Raw genomic sequence first — 19999 nt, 5'->3', positions numbered from 1 at the left:
GCGTCTAACAAGGTTTCACTGCTTATTGCGCTCGTTGCTTACTCGAAAGTGTTAAACGTCCCGTTCGGAAGAAAACACGGCCGTCGGAAAAATCCCGATTGGTTGAGGGGCGCGTGACGTCAGAGAGAAGCAATTTCGCCTAAAGACGAATAGCTTGGTCGAACATCTGCCCCAAGGATCGCAAGCCGGGCAAGCTGCCTCTACGCGAAAGAGCGTTATCGAGTAACACTCTTAAGGAAAACTAAATTTCCCCCCAGTGTTCTCCTAATTCTGTCGGAATAGTTAGTTCGGTTGTATGAGGCTGCCTCACATGCACAGGTCGTTTCTTTCCTGTCAAGACGCACTTTTGGCCTTCCTGAGAAGAGGACGCAAATTTGACGGCAACTGTGTGCTGGTGAGCTTGCCGTTGGGGGACGCAAGGCCGCAGTGTTTCCTTTCAAGTGAAGGAAAAAAGCTATTTCAGTCCGGTAATTTTCGTGGCTGTGCAACGCCTATTGCTTCGAGCGCTTTCGTTGGCTACGCTCCCATCGCCTGTACCCTCCTGTAGTGCTGCAGAGAATCGCAGCCTTCGCACTTATCTTCCATTTGAACCACGCCTCTGTAGGTCACGAGTACCGTCCATTACGTCATTGCATGCAAGGCGTACCGGCCAGAGGACAGTCTCTGTACCAGGTGTCTAAACACGCGGCCTGCGGAGCTGTAGGGCGTGGTGGTGGGTGGTAGTGACTTATTGAATAATCTAACTAAAAGGAAGGAAAAGAGTGTTACCGGCCGTGGCAACTGCTAACTAAACTCTGAAGCACCCGAGCTGCGCCCGGCGGGAAAGAAAAGAAGATAGGGAGAGGATAGCGAGGGGAAGCTGGGAGCGATATCTAGAAAGGACAGGGGAGCTTTCTACGTACATTATTTACAAGATATAAAAAAAAATGGCGAGTTCGCGTCGCTCACGCGCAAGTGTCCAAGCACTGTCCACAAATGACGGCGCGCGAGCGGCCACTGGAATTGTTTACGATATAGTCAAAAGGGTGTGTGTACTCTAGCCGCGAGCACGTAGCGTCCTATCGCAAACAAATCGCTCGCTACACAGTGCGCAAGCTGCCGGGGTGGGGCGCCCGGCAGCATAAGTCCGAGGAGCACACACGGAGCATTCGTGTCACGCGCGCACTACCTGGTGCAAAGCAAGCGCAACTTCAAGCCCGCCTGTTTGGTGAATGCAGAGAGGTTCACCACTGCCCTGTCACGGGTGCGCGCACTGCTGCGCGGCCCCTGGAGCGTCTCGATCGCTGTCAGGGATATTTCATCCTTGTTCCCAGAGCCCTTGCGAGCTCCCCGAGCCGCTTGATCACCAGGCTCGTTTTCCGATTAAAAGCAAGGAAACGACCTGGTCCCCAGACGATACAAGTGCTTTGTGACAATGAAAAGAGGCACTGGCCCCTTAATCTGCGTGAACATCGGACGGACGTCAGCTACCGGCGAGGTGCCGGACAACCCGCCCTCGCTTTCATCTAGGAATACCCCCCCCCCCCCTTTTTTTTTTTCTTTTGAGGATAAATGCCTTCATGCCCTTTCCGTAGCTCTCTCCGAGCCGCCTTGATGACGATGATAATGATGAGGTCTTTGGGGTATTATTGGGGTAATGGACGCAGGTTATGCCGGCCTACGTCGTGGCGGCACTCTTGGCGTCCAGGGGATGGGATGTGGGGAAGTCTTGAAGTGGCAACCGTCCGGCGTCGCTGGACGGCGCCACGAGTCGATTTTCTTTTCCACGAAAAATGGGAGAGGGCGGTGTGGGAGCTACTCGTTTTGATTGGTTTTATTTGTTATTGTTACTTTGTTTTTTGTTTTCAATTGTTTATTATGTTGTGTCTGCCTTGTTTTCTTTTTTTTTTTTTTCTGGCTCCTGGCCGCGAGGAACGTAATTTTCTCGATGACTGCCTCGTAGCAACAAGGTGTCGAGACCTCTGCTCTATGAGCTCCCAAAAGCATCGCTGAGCGGCACTGCAGCTCCCGATGTGCAGCGCCATCTTTGGCAGAAAAAGTAAAAAAACTGGGCCACTGACCGTTCTCAGCGTCGCACCGTAAGATCGGCGTTTCCACGAAGGGAGAAACTTATTAATCACGTCTGCTCTGCAGAGCAGGCGACTGACGACGAAGAGTCACATTTGTCCGCAAAGTGAGCGCCAGCATCGGCTTACGTCTCCACGTAAATCCGCCATATAATCGTATGTATTGCGTTTAAAATGTGCAAAGAAACTATCAGCATAACTATCAGCGTTGTGAAGTAATGCGACACACTCGTTTTGACCGCGTCGTTGTCGGCTGTATAGTTTGAGACGTATCATGCGGTTTGGTGCATCACATTTTAGGACCTCGCTGAAGCAAAGTGTCTGCAGTCGAACAATAAGTATTCGGAGCGAAAGAGGTGCGTCTGCACGGCAAAGAGCGCTAGGAGACTGAAAACCTTACTATTGTCTGGGACATGAGTGCGCTGGGTGAAAAAACCGCTCCCTGGTCCAGGAGGTCATATGAACATCAAGCTCGTTTCTTTCGCTCCGTTTACGGTGTTTATGTCGCTGTGATGCTCACCACTGCTCGCTGTTCCAGCCCACACAAGAGAGAGTCACTCCACTCGATACCTACGCCACGAAGAATTGCTCTTAGACTCATTGATTGGTGTTTGCCAAAGACGCGCGCTTTTGTTTTTGGCACGGGAGCAACGATATTCCTCGAGCCGCAGCGTCGAGTGCAATCGCGTTTTCTAATTCTAGAGACTGATTGCTAACGCCTGGCTGCTACTAAAAACAACCAAGCACCTGGAAAAGTTTGCGATAAAAATTCATCAAGCAATATTGCTATCATTATTCGCCTGTTTTCGAACGTCCGCCAACAGTGGTATCACAGTGTCGCAGAAACGATCGTTTTATCTATTTTTCAAAAATGCCCTGGAACGCCCGATAGTCTTGAAACGAGTCCATAGGCTGCTCGTGCACTCGCTATGTGTTGGCGCGAACTTAAGGCAGCACCACCCTGTGGGAAGGCGAATGTGTTTAATGGAGGCAATGTTAGTAATAAGAATATCGTTTCACTCAGATAAGAAAGTCACCGATACCTGTCAAGGCCACCGTTGTACACTCCATCATATTTGGTTAGCAATTGGAATTTCAAGCTTGTCGCAAGATGAAGTACTTGCACCGAGTGTGGGACTCGCGCATGCAGGAAGAGTCATCATCATTATCATCATCATCAGCCTGACTATACCCACTGCCGAGCGAAGGCCTCTCCCATATTTCTCCACTTAACCCGGTTCTGTGCTAGCTGCATCCACTTGACCCCTGCGAACTGCTTAACCTCATCCGCCCACCTAACTTTCTGCCGCCCCGCAGGTAGAGTACAGCTCTGCATGTCTACAGGGATCGTCCGAAAAACGCTCAATTACATTGCCTTCCATTTGGAAGGCAATGTAATTGAGCGTTTTTACTTTTATCTGTTATTTCATGCATCCTTGAATAGACGGATGGAATTAGGCTCTTCGTGCAAGGAAATAAAAAACATTTCGACTAATTTTGCCTTCCCTTTACTTCTGGCAGGCGCGTATAGGACCCTTCGTTTCCTTGTAAAATTTAGTTTTACCCTATTCTTTCACCCAGAACAGTTTTTTAAAGTTCTCGTTAAATCTGAATTCTACCGTGAAATTCACCTTCTTAACAAAGTATGTGTTCGCGCGCAGAGAACTGGAAACACTGCGAATAAAGTATAGCGGATATCTTGAGCTTACTCCAGAGGGCTGTTTTCGTTTAACTGATCATTTTAGTCCTCTTTTAAGACTTATTATTCATGGCGCGGCCTAATTTCGGGTCAAGTTCTAACAGTACATGTAATAAACGAGATGCCAAAACATGGGTATCAGCTAACCGAGCGTCTTTGTGACACTGCTGTATTCGTTTAACGATCTTGTTTCGTGACGGTCATCAACTTGAGGCCAGGTTCAAGCAATAGTTTTGGAAGCGCCAATCCAAAACATGAATGCTGACCAGTCGTCCCATTGGCGTCAAGCGCTGTGCCCACACTAACGATGTGACGTCCTCCTTCGTGACTCGTCTGCCTTAAAAATTACCGCTTGTGGCGCTGGATGAAGGTTGTCGCACTCTGCAAACAACTCGGGCAGGCAGGCCTTGCTCGGACGCAGAAGTGCTGCGCAGGAGGCGGTAATAATGTACGCTGCATTTAAAAACAACAAAAACAATATCTGATTTCAGAAACGTTTTTGCAGTCGGACCTGCGATTTCCAAGCTCGAAAACAGAGCGCATTAATTATATGCCACATAAAAACAAGCGCTGTGACTAAATGGGTTCCTGCTGCAAAATACTACCCGGTAATTCTCGAACTATGTAGTTTTCTGCGAAGTAATCCCGGTTTTTAGCCGAATTTGAGTTAAAAACAAACATCGATTTTCACCCTCTGAAAGAGTAAAGCCAGAAAAAGAACACAGATGCGGTTCGTTGTGCAGCTGAACAGCTTCCCCTTCAGTCTGTTCTTATGATTGAAATCCAGATGATCGTGGCCGCTGCGCGTCTGTGGTCGCATCGCCCAACTGCGGGCGCTCGAGTCTTGCGCTTCAGCCGTGCCGGCCCCGGAGCGTGCGGGCATCGTGGTTGACGAGGGCCATTGGCCAAGGACATCTGCACCTCTTGTGACAGTTTGGCGCGGGATGCGCTGTAGCCGGTTCCTTCAAGACGGGGTTCGTGGATGGATGGACGAATAAAACTTTATTTGAGCAAAGGAGTTTGGGACTCGCAGATCCCTGGGCCCCCGCACGGCCCCACTGTACTCAAGCGTTCATGCCCCAAATGTCCATTACGCTGGTAGCCCGGCTTGTGACAGTTTCCTGATCAGCCGGGTCCGTAGAGCGCAGCAGGGCCTCCCAGTCCTCCCAGGTGATAAGGTGCTCCAGGCCCCGCGGGGGAGGGTCTGCCGGGCAGAGTGTTAAGATGTGAAGGGCGTTAGCGTGTGATTCGGGACAGAGGGTGCATGCGGTTGTAGGACAGAGGGGATGATAGTAAGAAAGAGATTGAGGGGCTGGGAAGGTGTGCGTTTGGAGACGTCTCAAAATAGTGGCACGTCTATTGTCTAGGGATGAGTGAGGCGGAGGGTATAGCTGCCGAGTGGCTCTGTAGGCCTCGGTCAGCTCGCTGAAAGTGTGCATGCGCTCCCTCGTGAATCCCAGGTCGGAGGCTTCCTGTGCCCGGTGTATGGTACCTCGGGCTAAAAAGTTGGCAGCCTCGTTGCCAGGGTTCCCGGAGTGCGCCGGCACCCAAATCAGCTCCGCTTGGTGGGACGGGTTTTTCGCAGCAGACGAGCTTAGAATGTCAAAGGCTGGACTCTGGGGTTCGTGTCTATCATGATGTTCGCCGCAGTGCGGGATCTGCCGCCGTTGCGCCACAATGCGCGCGGCCCCGCACCGGTGGCCCTGCTAAGCTGTCCGGCTATGCGCGGCCGTAGCTGCATGATGCCACCTGAAGCACTGGAATGTCGATAGAACTGGGATCAGATTGCCTAGGGCAGCACCGTATCGCTCCGTATGTATCCTCGTAGTGAGCTGGTGGTTGCGTTTCCGTTAGGAGATGCTGAGGACTCGGGAGGAGATAGATACGTTCACGTCAAGTTCCAAAAGCGCAATAAGGTCGCCCGCGGCGTGTGCATTCAATGATAGGAAGGGCCTTTGAGGTCTATAAATCATTTAACATTCCGCACCAGTGTAAATGGAATATTCAGGTGTGAACGAGAGCCGCAGTATGCTGAAAGAATTCTGCGGTGTAAGGCGTGCCAAATTGCGCCATATAAACGTAATTCTGACCTTACCGCACCTGTAGACGACAGCTGCATTCCGTTAATTGGTTATTGGAATAACGAATCGCCATTTATTGTTTCCACGTGACCTTTGCAAACGGCGTGCTCCTTCTCCCCTTTGTGTGCACGGCTTCTGGAAATGAAAGCAGTTTCTGCAGCCGCGGTCGGTCTTTCATGGCAAGTACCGTGTATTTCTGTATCGACTCCGAGTTGTAGTTTACAGCTGATTTTACGAATCAATTTTGTTTCTCCAGGCTGCAACCCGCGCTCAAGCCAATACATCTGCGAAGTCGATTTTGGGGAATTCATTTAAATGTCTGGCTTGATTTCACGAAGAAGTTTAGAAGTATATCCAAACGGAAGAACTTTGTTTCACAGCCTCGCACGCACGGGAGTACCAAAAAAGCACTATAAATCTCAAACACAGCTCCGGCACACTTTAATAAGACCTTCCGGGCTAGTTCCCTCCCGCAGACAGTTAATTAAACTGGCCGAAAACGGGCGCTTATGATATGAAGAAAACGTGATTGCATCTGTGCATTTCCTATGTGTGTCCTTATTTTTCTGCGTCCATTTTTGCGGGTTTTAAATTGTGTGTTCAGGTATACGCTGGCCGTAAATCGGAGCAAACTAGCGCCTTCCTCGTTTCCAGAAAAAAAGCAACCTTGGCGCATTATGTGAGGTCGTCCCAAGCATCACCTTCGCCTATAACGCACGTAAACCCGCCCTTTTTTTTTTTTTTTTTGCTAATGTTTGGCACCTTTCTGCAATTAAAGCAGGACCTGACATGCATTTGATGCAAAAGTAGAGCAATGCCGAGCGAAGTTGATCTCTGTTGAAGCGAATTTCGTGTGCCAGTCATCAAAGTTTGCACCCGCTGTGGCTCAACCTTATAGCTTATTGTATTCTGAGCTTTGTCGACACCTGTCCTGTGTCGACAAAGCCCAGAATCCTGTAATATTGTCAGTACACCATCATCGTCCGGAAGTTTCTGCGGACTCATCCGAATGACCATGCTGTGATTGTGCCAGCCTGGTCATTCGAATGTTCATATATAAACGAAGACGGCTTTGGACGGGAATCGATTATCCGAAGGCTCAGAAATAAATGTTCCCGCGGCCGTGTTCCTGAGCATGTGACGCGACATGGACGTTTCATGGTTGGTGTGTCTCTCGCGTGTCCAAAGTCGTTCTCCCTGCATGGCTACGCGCGTTCAAGACCCAAGGAAGCCATTCAGCGCCTAACCTGCGGTGGCCAGTGTATGCATCCAGCTCGCGACCTCTAGTCGCGAACACGAATATAACTTGTAATCTGTCGCTTGTTGTGTTTCTTTTCTTCCGCTCATTTCTTTCTTTCTTTGAGAGCGAACATCAATGCAGGTATCGCTCGGTCGCTGGGACGGTATACGCGTTTCGGTTGGTTTCGTGGGTGGAATCTTTTCGGCCTCCGTTGATACCGGTTTCATTCTTGGTCAAAATAGGTCAGCGAGGCTGCGTATATCGGTGCCGATTTACCCGTGGCGACTCGGCGCTGCTTATTCTTTGATTGCTATTGTGTGGTATGTCGTTCCACATTGATGCCTCGGGTTGAACTTTAAAGCAAGGTTCGCGTGACCCAGATGTGCTGTGCTTTCAGCGTCTGTTTGTATTTCGGGGAGGAGTGAGGGGGATAAGCACTTACCGCGGAGGCAAGCTGCAATCAGGATTGAACGTGTAATGGAATCCTTATTCCATTGTGTTCTCAACCTGTTTGCGCCTGCAGGAGACCCTGACGAGTGTCACGAAAGACAGAATTTCGAGCGAAAGTCTGTATTCTGCGCTTTGCAGCGCGCTAGACGCATATAACTTCCCATACGTGCATCGCGTATCGTAGTGCTTCGTGCTGACGAGCATCGCATAAATGCCATGTAAGGTACGTTCAATATCTCAGCTGTCAGAGCGTCAGTACAGGGGCGTCTACTTGAAGAGTGCGAACTGTTAGACATCATTTTCAGAAGTTCTAAATCTCTCTCCCAGTATACTCAGTTCGAAAAAAAAAAAAAAAAACATTACTTTTTCAGCACTGCAGAGATCTGCATTGGAGAAATGCGAAATCATGTGCGTCGGCTGCTCTTTAGTAGCTCCTTGAGTGTCATGACTAAGCACTTTCGTGAGCCATGATTAGATACTAGTCGTGGTCATGACTTTGATTGACTTACACAAGTCATGGAGTCGATAGTGATGCACATTAGATCTCTGATCTGACTGTCTCCTGTAAAGTGATTATGACTCATGACTAAACTATAATGACTCATATGACATGACTAGACATGACATTTATATACCACTTGTCATTACGTACACATTCATGACTACTAAGGGCCTTTTTTTCTAACCTACACCAGCTTTCCTACTGTAGCAAAAAACCATTGGAGGTATTCGAGATTTGCTTCGTACACTAGTGTAGCTGGTGTAGATTAAAAAAATGGCCATCCAGTCTCATCTTACTGTGACGTCATTTGACACGTTACATTTTGCTTCTACGTTTTGCGGACACGCTTTCGCAAACATAGCCAAGTATGCATTTCGCCCTAAAAAGAAAAAGAAAAAAAAAACATTCAGTGACGATTAATGAGATTAATGCAGCATATGCTCGAGATCGTTATTTTTTCCACAGCATGCTGCCTGTTTATGCCCGCGCATACTCAAATAAATGAGAGGTATTATTGCTTGTTTCGGGATGATTTATTGTGCTTTGACAATTGCCTTTTAGTTGCCTCATGAGATGTCCTGTGGGTTTCGATCGTCATAGCTCTGTGGTCAAAGAAGTGGACGCTCCCTTGCCACCTCCCCAGAGTCATGCTCGCCATGTTTAGCGGCAAACGTCGATGTGCACGTAAGCATTCAAGCCACAGGTACGGATTCACGGTAAAGCACAACAGCAGAAGAGAACAAAAGAAAAGCATCTGGAAATACAAAAGCTTCGTTATGGGGCCGACACGTGACCGTAACTTTGTTGCTATAGGTGTGAAGAGGTGCGACAGTAATTTCCTCTGAGAAGATGCAACCGCGCGCAAGAGTCTCTCCGAAGACGGCTCAGCGCCGCGCTGATGCGCGCTTGATCAATGCCGATTCCTGTGGCCCGCCGCGAGGCGGCGGCTTTCTGGGCGCGCCGTTCGCGTCCACTGCCGCTTCGACACGTGCGACGGCGCTGCCATTGTTGGACGTCATCAGTGACCCGGGCTTTCTCGGTTGATTCAAGGCGTGTCCCAGGGCGCCGCCCGCGAAACAAAGGCGCTCGTGGTTTATGGTTCCTTGCCACTCGCTGTCGCCGCCCGGCGGGGAGGAGGCAGTTTCCCCGCAGGTTGACGGATGTGGTGGCCTCTCTGCTGCCTGTGTACGTGTCGGCGCCGTCATAGCGTTCGAGAGAAATACTTTTTCGGGAATTCCCTTCAGAGTGGATTACGCATGTCCCCGATCTTGTGTTTTTGTTGTGAATTGAGCGATCAGTGCACCTTACAGTCTCACTTTTGGCTAGCTGCACAGCAAGGCACTGCCCATGTTCTAGGGCGTTTTCCGCGCAAAACCTATATTCAGTGCGCGCTTCTCGACATGTCGCTACTGGAAAACGGCAGTCGTGCCCCATTTCGCAGACTTCGTGATAAAGCTTATGAATGCACGCAGTACGTGTTTGTGCTGCAGTTTGATAGAAGAAAACGAAATTTGTCAACAAATATGCTATACTTACGGACAAGCACGCCCGCGTAGCGCCCGCCGGCCGAATAGCTCTTAGGATTCGGGCGAGAGCAGAGATTGTTTAAACACATTCTTGAGGTTCAGAGGTCATTCTCCCTGCGCAGTTCTGTCTGGCAGCCCTCCCACCTCTTGAGAGACTCGGCTGATGCGCTTCTACAGTGAAGCACGCTGCGTGCCGAGGCGGTGGCCGACCCAAGAAGCGTTTATGGGGCTCAGCCAGTAGTATAGTATATTGCCTGTCCAGAATAACGCATTACAAGTAATTGATTACATAGAATCATTTACGTTTTGTGCGAATTTTAATATAAAGTGACTTTTTTTTTTTTTTCAAACTGGAGCATTCCGTGCAATTGAATTACTTTTTCCTCTAATCGATTATAGCATGGTGATCAGCTTCTTTTTTCTTTCCAAAAAACAAGTCTCAGCCAGCTTTGAGAACCTCAACCTGGCGACAAACAGCAGTGCTTGCGGAGATGTTTCCTTTTTGACAGATCGGATCGACGACGGATATGCATCGCGCGCAAGCATACTGCGCAGACGATGCTGCGTACGCATTTTTCTTTTGAAAAACAAAAAAAAAAAGAAAAAAAAAGGCGGCTTTATTTATTTATTTTTATTTTTGACCTACGCTGGGCAGATATGGCCACCTCTTGGAGGGACGCGAACTTCCGTTCGTGTTCGTTGTGATTTTTCTATTTATGGCTAAATGGGTACCTAACCGTTCACGCTTAGCACCGCAGGCCGCATCTGATGTTCCGAAGAAATCACCTGCAGACAATTTACGTTAGATTTTCTCTGATCCCACCCGAAGCGTCTTTTGAGAGCGCTAACAGGACACGCAGTGCTGGGCCCTTCCCTCCGGCGCACATGCAGACAGCGCGTTTAGTGCAGCTCCCGATGTATTCACAGGGAAGCGTGAGAAAATTACGCCAACTTTGATAAACAATTATCCTCTTAAGAATTAACAACGTGTAACAAAGTTATCAAGCTGCCGCACTTGTTGATTGTGGACCGAACAACAATTTGTGCTCTAGCAGTATCAGTTACAAGGAAAATAACGCAGTAGTAATCGATCACGTTTCATTAATTATTCAGTTGGGGCTGTAATTGACCACTGTAATCAGTTAAACATTTCAGGTGGAGTAATCGTAGCAAGGCTCGTTATTTTCTGTAATGTCTACGAGACTGATTAGGGAGCTCGATGCTTTTCTTTCGCACGGAATTAACGTGGCACCTCCACTTTAACGTACTTCGATGCGACACACTGGTTAAGTCTGGCAACATTGGAGGGGATCTGATGATTCGAGCGTAAGTGGAAAAAGAAATAGAAAGGGAGAAAACGGCTGATGGCCTGGTTTGCACATCGTTTTATGCAAAGGGCAGAAATTACTGTTCTCTGTCTTGGGGTTTAGAAAATATGGCTCTCTCTGCAAACAATGCCGAAAGAACGAAGAAATGTTGTAACAACCACTGACAGGAATAAAAAGAATTCACACAGGCGTTATACATTGGAGTGTATAGGGCAGGGGGTTATCTCAGACCCCTGGTGGAGGGTCTCAGAACACCTGAGACCTTCCTAACTTTAAGCCCTGGTCTCACACAGCTGAAGATGTTTCCTCACACACTCTTGGCTACGCAATTACATCAAACGCTGCCTTTTCTCAGCCTCTCCTTTTTGCTGTTGTTGATTTTCAATAGACGACGATCTGAGGCTTCCTACTTTCACTTGACTTTTTTTCTCTTCGGTCAGGACCGGAGATGACTTCCACGTCATCCTCCAGAACGGGCAGCTAGCTCCGACGCTCCCCCGTGCGACCAGGCGGGCGCCCCTTCGGCGTGTTCGGGAGTCGAGACGCGCTCCAGTGGTGACCCGCGCGATGGCGGAGGACCGCTCGAGCGGGTCGCCCCTGCCCGCCGGGCGAGTCGTTTTTCGACGCGACGCACCTCGCGCTGGGCCCCGCCGTGCAATAAGTGCCCTTGCTACGCCCCGCGCTGACCCGAGGGGGCGGGGCGGCCCTTCCCCGAAGACGGCTTGCAGTCCACATTCCGCCGCATGCCGCGTGGCATAATGGCGAGAAATGCCTTCGCGCGCATTGTTGTTTCCCAACGAGGGGGAGGAAGGGGCCGGACGAGAGGCCGCAGACGCGCATGTGTCACAGATATACTAGGCTGGACTTGGGAAGAAATATCCCCATGTCAGTGTCCACTACAAAAGCTGCCCATCGTCTGAAATGTCAGCTGCTCGCGCACCGCACTAAAGGCGCAGATGCGCATCGTTATTGTTGGCAGTAATTTCGAGCACCAGTACTCTCTGAGCTGATGCAAGGGCACGAAGAGTATACTGCACATAACTTCTTCTGTCGCCATTTGAGCTCGCGGATCATCATCGTCGTCAACGGCGAGCCGCTGTCTGTCGCAAACATGCTAAACGTTCTTGCTTCCGCTCTATCAAATGCGGCTCCTCCCCGAGAAATGCCTGGCGCGCACAGCTGGCTTGCCTGGAGGCGTGTCTCAATGCAGGATGGCGGCGTTGAGCAACAAAATAGCGCAGCCAAAGAAAGTCTCGCGAGATTACGATAACGTGTTCGAGTTCGCTGATGCAGCCCGGTTCACGCAGGCTGGTCCCGCTTGGGACGGAGGTTGAAATTTCGTGTAGCGCTCTGTTGGCGGCGCCCTGGGCAGATTGCGGCTACCTTATCAGTCCCACGGTGCGGGTCGGATAGCATCCTGCCGCATGAATATACTCGTTACAAGCTTGTTTTCGTCTGCGTTGGCTTGGCAAACTAGATGGACGGGTACACGTTTCCTTTTTTGTTTTTTGGTATATTTATTTTCCTCTGGTCTTGTTTGGAGACGATTCGCGTCGCTTATTCACATCGGTGGGCGTTATAAACCCGTAGCTTAGAGAGGGGAATAACAGAACTACAAAAGGAAAAGCGCTAAGCACGAGGGGCCATACAGAAAAGTAGGACAGGCGTTGCTTATTCTTTGCGCATAGCAAATTCCGCGACCTGCTGTATAGTATTAAGCATATATATATATATATATATATATATATATATATATATATATATGCGTAAACGTTGCGACGAATACGCTGGCGCACTGACGTCAATGAATCTTCGTCCATGCACTTAGCCCTCACTGGGTACATTCAGTTCCAGACTGTCCGGGACTAATTGCATGCTGACAGCTGTCCGGCGTTCGATTTTCCTCGGGCAGCTCGAAAGCACCGCCCACCAATAAAGCTCCTGGGCTAGCGGTCATTTTTAGTTAGACTCCAAGCGCATTCTGAGTACTTCTCGTGTTCCTACGTACGATACCGTGACTCCTAAGCAGTTTTAAGACGTTTGAATCTTGCGTCTTCGCTTTCTTGTTTTCAATTCCACTGCACACGGAAGCGTCCAGAGCACGGATTGTTTGTTCGTGCTGCCCAGAAATTCAGCGCAAGTGAACCGATTTGCGCTGGAGCAGCTAACACTTGCTGTAAATTCTTATGCAAACGCGTCAGCTTTCGAGCGCGGTGAGCTGTGCCCTTAGAAGAACTTCGTGAGCAGCAACTGCAAGAAAACCGTGAAGAATGGCATGTCACGCTCCATTCGCGAAAAGTACCTACGGATTTCCGCCTCTGTTATCTATAATTTAGTATTACACGTACGCCAAGAGATAGACGTGCGCACGGTGTCACTGCGATAAAACTGAGTGGTGGTAACTAATGGTTGCTATCGGGCTAAGAGCGGTTAAAAGCGGCTAAAATTAAGCGATTGAGGGAGCTTGCAAGGTCATATGACCCTCACGCTGCTTCCTGTCAGAGCCTAAGTCGAGACCTGTCAGCAAGTAGTCCGGGACTGGAAAATCGAATGTGCCCACTGTTTCATGACGGTTGTCCTGTCTCTCGTAGATTGAGCCTGGCGAGCAGAGTGGGCGGCGGTGGTGGTCTTCTGGTCGCCGGCTGCCGGTGTGCCGTAAACCTGTTTCGACCACTCTCTCTATGTTGGGTATTCCACGCCAAACGTACCGTGCCTGGCCCTGATACCTGATACGTGCACTTCCTTCTCTTGATGTCTCTTCTTCAAATACCTGCGAAAGTACCCTAAAATTCCCAGCATGTCCCCCCACGCGCAAGTCTAAATTACGGCAGAGTAGGGGGAGGGGGAATGAGAAGGGTTCTTGGAACGGTACCTAAATTCAAAATGGCGACGAGAATATTTTCCCGACAGAAAGACAAAAACAAAACGGAGCCCAGTGCACGTGTATTTCAATTTCGTTTTTTCTTCCGATCAGGCTTAGGGGTGTCCGCCGAGACCCCGTTTTGCCGCCGCCGATGTAAACTGATCGGCGCTTCGCCATCGCCGTTTTCTCTCGGCGCGTCATTTAAATATGTTTTATTTCGGCGGTAGTTCCTGTTTAGACAGCGGCCATTTGTTCTTTGGCGTGCTCGCATCGGATGTCTCGCTCACGATGCTCATCTGACATTTATTTGCGTTATTTTTTAGAGTAGAGGTGGGGTGATTTGATTTTTGGACTGAATGGGGCTGGCCAGTGTTGACTGGGCGCGATGCGTTGGTGGAGCTCAGTTGGTAGAGCGTCACGTACGTGCGAAATCCGGATCTCGCTAGGGGATTTTTTCTCCTACTTTCTAATCACTTATCTTGCAGCTGATTAATAATTGCGTTATATAATTTTCTAGGACACCAGAAACTAAGAAAAGGAAACCCATTCCCCTTTGTTAGCCTTCGCTGGCTGCCGTATACGTAATCGTGCTGCGTAGTACTTTTTGCGTTCTGGGTACTTTAGCTGTTTTGAAAGTGGATGTAGAAATCACGCATTACCGCTCTCCTGCTAAAAAATAAGTTAGGTAGCTCTATAGACACATGTCAGCTTCGCGACTTGACGATATTAATAGCGTATATTTAAATTTAAGGGAGAGAGTGTTTCGTTGAATCAATAATTAATCGGCGTTGTCGATGACTGGCATAGCGGGCTGCGGCTTCACTGCACGATGCTCACCAGCGGAACCCCCTGCGCACTTGGACATACGGGCACCGAGACAAGCGTTTGATTTTTACCTTCAGCCGAGTCGTTTGGAAGTTGTTATCTTCACCATTTTCTTTTTCTCTGTAGTTGTGGACGCTTCGAGAATTCAGGCTCGGTGATGGTATAGTAATCTAAATTACCGACAGCAGAAATTCTTATTTTCACTGGTACATTTTGACTTCGCGCGGATGCATACTGAAAGTAAGTACAGAGTAAGCTCGAGGCCTTCAACCGCCTGCAAAGCACTCTTGAACATTATCTCCGTCCGAATGTATCCCGCTTAATGGCCCGCCAATGCTCTAGTTTTAAGCATTCACTTCGAAGCTGCGAAAGTAATAAGATGCTTGTTTTGATTTAATTTTCATTCATCTGTATTTGCTTGTGTGTATGTGGGTGGGGGGTGTTAGCACACACGATACGACACATAAACTCCAACGTTGGGGTTTTAATTTCTTGTTTTTATAATTGAAATTATTGATCACAAATTGCATATCATGCATCGGCAGCTTTGCTTCCACGCTCAGAGATCGAACGCGAGTGGATCGCGAGCAAGAAGAGAACATATATCAGCAAGGTCATACAGGACGTATCGGCTTTTTGTACGGCTCTGCAAAAAGCCTCGTGCTGACATCACTCTGTCCATATTTACCTACAGCTCGGCGCTATCTCTTGGCTTCGATCCAGTATATATGCACCGGGCATTCAGATGTGCGCTGTGTGGTGAAGGCGCAGTGCAGCATACCGCCGCTCATGTCCGGCCTTGGTTGTACTTAGTGTAGTGAACTACACGAGGATATACGAAGACGAGGATTAAGTAGGTGAGAATATCACGAAGACGAGGATAAGGACGACGAAGTGCCGCTGCGCTGCTCGTGCTCGCTTGTGGAGACTGAGACTGGCTGTGTTCTTGTGTGGTTCGCCGTGAAACTTCGACAGGGCTATTATCCCTGTTAAAGGACAGTAAACACCCCCTTTCACTTGGTGGAGGTCAGGACTTCCTGCCGCCCTGGAGCTTCGCAGCCGCACACTACCGACAACAGCCATGACCGATGCTACCACTCCTAGTCCAACCGCCTCCTCGTCCCCCGTCTTCTGCGCTGGAGCTTTGCGCCAACGGGACCCTCCAATCTTCAGCGGAACCGGGGACCACGACGTGGAAGATTGGCTGTCATCATATGAGCGGGTCAGTACGCACAACAAATGGGACGACGGTCTCAAATTAAATAACGTGATATTCTACCTAACGGACGTTGCTAACCTGTGGTTCCGCAACCACGAGGCCGATATCTCCTCGTGGTCTGCTTTCAAGACCACTTTTTCTGATATCTTCGGCAGGCCTGCAGTGCGCAAGCTGCGCGCTGAGCAACGCTTGCGCCGCCGTGCACAGCTACCCGGCGAAAATTTTACGAGTTATATTGAAGATGTTGTAGACCTGTGCAAGCGCGTGGACGCTTCAATGACAGAACATGCCAAGATTGGTCATATTTTACAAGGAATCGACGATGACGCGTGCCAGATGCTTCTGGCCAGAAACCCAGCAACCGTGGTCGACGTCATCAGTGCATGTCAAAACTTTGAGGAATTACGCAAGCGCCGTCAAATCACTCGTTCTTCGCTTTCACACCAGGAGCCTCTTGCAGCTTTAACAGCTGACGCAGAACAGTCCCCCTTGCTGCAACAAATCAAGCAGTTCGTTCGAGAAGAAGTTGCCCGTCAACTGTCCCTCGTTCCCCATCGTACTGACGCTTCCTCTCCTTTGGCGCCAAAGTTGCAGCAAGTCATCCGCGACCAAGTCGCAGAAGCACTTCCCACGCTCCCGGAAGCTCCTGCCGTTGCTCCCTTGACATACGTCGGAGCACCACTACAATATAGCCAACCATCTGTCCCAGCCCCTTTGACCTACGCGGCAGTGGCTGCGCGGCCTCCGCCTGAGCCGTTACCACCCGTGCAGCCTGTCCTACGCCATGCACCGCTTCCTCAAACGGCTCCGCTTCATCCTGCGACTCCGCGCTATTACAACCCGTGGCGCACTTCTGACAATCGCCCAATTTGTTACTACTGTGGTTGCCCTGGACACGTGGCCCGTCGGTGCCGTCGCCGCATGGCTGCGCGTCCCGAGCCTGCGTCTTCGGAGTACTCCCCACCGCTGCTTCATTCTGCACCGTCTTCGCCTGCATACGCCGCCGAACAGCGTTCGTACACGACCCAACGTTCTCCTTCTCCACGTCGCAGGTCACTGTCACCAATGCGCCGGCGACCACCCCCTGCTGATGAGGGAAACTAAGCTCCGCGGTTCCTGAGGCAAGAACTGCGTACTCTGCGAAAAGCACAAGGCCTCATATTTCTCCCACGAACGTTATAATGATTTCTATCGATGGTCTGTCCGTATATGCGCTGGTCGATACGGGTGCTGCAGTGTCAGTGATTCATGAGCGACTCTGCCGACGATTACGAAAAGTTACGACGTCATTTAACGGTTTGTCGCTCCGCACTGCCAGTGAAGAGAGGATTGCACCTTTAGCAGCATGTACAGCGCGTGTCGTCATTGAAGGTATTTTGTAGTGTCGAGTTCGTAGTTTTGTCATCTTGTTCTCACGACGTGATCCTCGGATGGGACTTCTTGTCTAAAAATAACGCCGTGATCGATTGCGCCCGAGCTGAAGTAGAATTTTCTGCACTGTGCGACGCACTGCCCGACGACAACCGTTCAGTGTGTCCTCAAAAGCTGACCATCGCTGAAGATGTCGACGTAGCACCAGAGGCTTGTGCCCTTGTGCCTCTTTCGTGTCCTGCCGCGTCAGACGTTAGTGTTTTATTTACACCGTCTGCATCCTTCATCCACCGCAAGCACCTGCCGCTGCCATCTGCTGTTCTCGATGTTCACGGTGGCTTCACGAAGCTACTCATCTACAATCCGTCCCCACGCCCGATTACTCTGCTACGTGGGGAATCTCCCGGTTCCATTCAACCAGCCCACCTTCTCTCTGACCTGGATGCCTCCGAGACCTACCGCAGTAACTACATTGATGCTCTGCAGTCCGATCCGACGCCTGATTCGTTGCCAGACGACTTCTTCCGAACCGCCATCGATGACGCTCTTCCTTCCACCTACCGGACTCAGCTCGCGGCCCTTTTACAGACATTTCGCTTTGCTTTCGACGCCGCCCACACACCTCTCGGCCGCACTTCAACAGTCGCGCATTACATTCAGACCGGCTCTAACTCGCCTTTTCGACAGCGCCCCTATCGTGTGTCAGCGGCAGAGCGTCGCGTGATCAATGAACAAGTTGAGGACATGCTACAACGTGGTGTAATTCGTCCATCACAAAGCCCCTGGTCCTCACCAGTGGTGCTAGTGAAAAAGAAAGATGGCTCGTTTCGCTTTTGTATTGATTACCGGCGCCTCAACAAAATTACCCACAAGGACAATTACCCCCTTCCGCGTATAGACGACGCTCTTGATTGCCTCCAAGGTGCCGAGTACTTTTCATCTCTTGATTTACGTTCAGGTTACTGGCAAGTACCAATGGCCGCCTGTGACAGAGAGAAGACCGCATTTGTGACGCCGGATGGCCTCTATGAATTTAATGTGATGCCCTTCGGTCTGTGCAATGCGCCCGCCACATTCGAGAGGATGATGGATAACATCTTGCGGAAGTTCAAGTGGCACATCTGCCTCTGCTACTTGGACGACATTGTTGTATTTTCCACCGACTTCGCTACGCACCTAGAGCGCTTGCGGCAAGTTTTGGTTTGCCTTACTGACGCCGGCCTGCAGCTGAATCTCAAGAAGTGTCACTTCGGTGCCAGGGAGTTGACTATTTTGGGGCACATCGTCTCTAAGGAAGGTGTTCGCCCTGATCCGGCCAAGCTGCGCGCAGTGGCGGAGTTTCCTAAGCCGGTTTCTCTCAAGCAACTTCGAAGCTTCATAGGTCTATGCTCCTATTTTCGGCGCTTCGTGCAGAATTTTGCTTCGATAATTGCACCCCTGACGAAACTACTCGGAGGAAACAGTGACTTAACTGCGTGGTCGGTCGAGTGCGACGAAGCGTTCAACGCATTGCGCCGTCTTTTGACTTCGCCACCAATCCTTCGCCACTACGACCCGACAGCATCCACCGAGGTCCATACTGATGCGAGTGGCGTTGGCCTCGGAGCTGTCTTGGCACAACGGAAAAACGGTTTTCACGAATACGTCGTCGCGTACGCGAGTCGTATCCTCTCTAAAGCTGAACGCAACTACTCAGTTACAGAAAAGGAGTGTTTGGCAATTGTGTGGGCATTAACAAAATTCCGACCCTACCTTTACGGTCGCCACTTTGACGTCGTCACGGACCACCACCAATAATTATCGATTTCAGGAAACGTTTCTCTTGGTTTAAACGTTTCCGCATATCAGAATGACACGCCGATGGACCTACTTTATCAGAGAGGCCCCGACACTTAATCTGGATCGAATTTCAGGAATAAGTAATTCTTACTCAGAGAGTATAGTGTTCCTAAAAACTAATTTCTATATTTTTTTTCACTGTTGCTAATTTATTATTCGGCTGTATACTGACAGCAAAGCTAGAAATGCGTTTAAAGTGGCTATATCATTTCCTGCTTTTCTTTTTGGAGTAAGGTAAACGCAAAAATATGTGTGCATATATAATTGGGATCACTCGAAAGAGTCATGCTAAGGATGTACAAAATACTGCATACGCTCTTGCAAGGGTTCGCTATTTTGATCGAGATTTTCGTGGGTGTAAGCTTCACACTGAGACGGCAGCGTTCCACTCGATTTTTTCTTGTTATAATGGGGCGCGAGGACATACCATGGCGCCACCTCTTGGGAGCCCCGCGTGACCCTTTAAGTGGGATAACGCGCGTTGAACTCCTATCCAGTTCAGTTGCGCGCTAAGGCTGCATTAACACGTATATTTATTTACACTTTGGTTTGGGCCTGTTTAAGCTTAATTTGAGGTAAATTAGACCCAATGATTCAGCAAAACAGCACTTCATCGTATCAGCTAGCTGCCGAAGTGTGGACCCGGTTGATGAGGGTTTTTTTTTTTTTTTTTTCTCCTTTTTTTGGCGAGGCCGCGGACCTATGAGAAGAACTGAAGCTTCCATACAACAGTCACCCGTAAGCTGGCAGTGAATCTCAATTAGAAGAATTCTTTGCTGGAGGAAACAGTGCTGCCAGGCGCCTGACAGATGCTGGACGTCTTCGAATAGCGCCGGTGGAAGCGCTGCCGTTCACCTGCTCCCTTGAACATAGTCGAACAGACAAGATAGAGTGTGGGGAAGACGTGGTTTAATTTTTACAGCAAATGTGAAGAAGTGCTTCCTACGCAGCGAATTCTTTCGTACTGACTATAGGTGTTCGTTAGCTTCA

General features: G+C 49.7%; 2 protein-coding genes across 3 annotated transcripts in view; one reads left to right on the top strand and one right to left on the bottom strand.

Moving 5' to 3' along the window:
• Window positions 1-19999, top strand: part of Rhp (GTP-Rho-binding protein rhophilin) — a 176732-nt gene that overhangs the window by 36743 nt on the left and 119990 nt on the right. The window lies entirely within an intron of this gene.
• The window catches only part of LOC146203351 (uncharacterized), a 205774-nt gene continuing 190589 nt past the window's right edge, over window positions 4815-19999 (bottom strand). The window contains exon 6 of the mRNA XM_084588706.1: window positions 4815-4969. Within this exon, the coding sequence (XP_084444832.1) occupies window positions 4830-4969 (140 nt within the window). The 3' untranslated portion in view covers window positions 4815-4829. The remainder of the gene's footprint in view (window positions 4970-19999) is intronic.

This window comes from Amblyomma maculatum, chromosome 1, assembly GCF_055883805.1.
Source record: "Amblyomma maculatum isolate TAMU_Amacu chromosome 1, ASM5588380v1, whole genome shotgun sequence".
Lineage (NCBI taxonomy): Eukaryota > Metazoa > Arthropoda > Arachnida > Ixodida > Ixodidae > Amblyomma > Amblyomma maculatum.
Note: the sequence above shows the minus strand (reverse complement) of the source record. Positions and strands in the feature narration are given on the sequence as shown.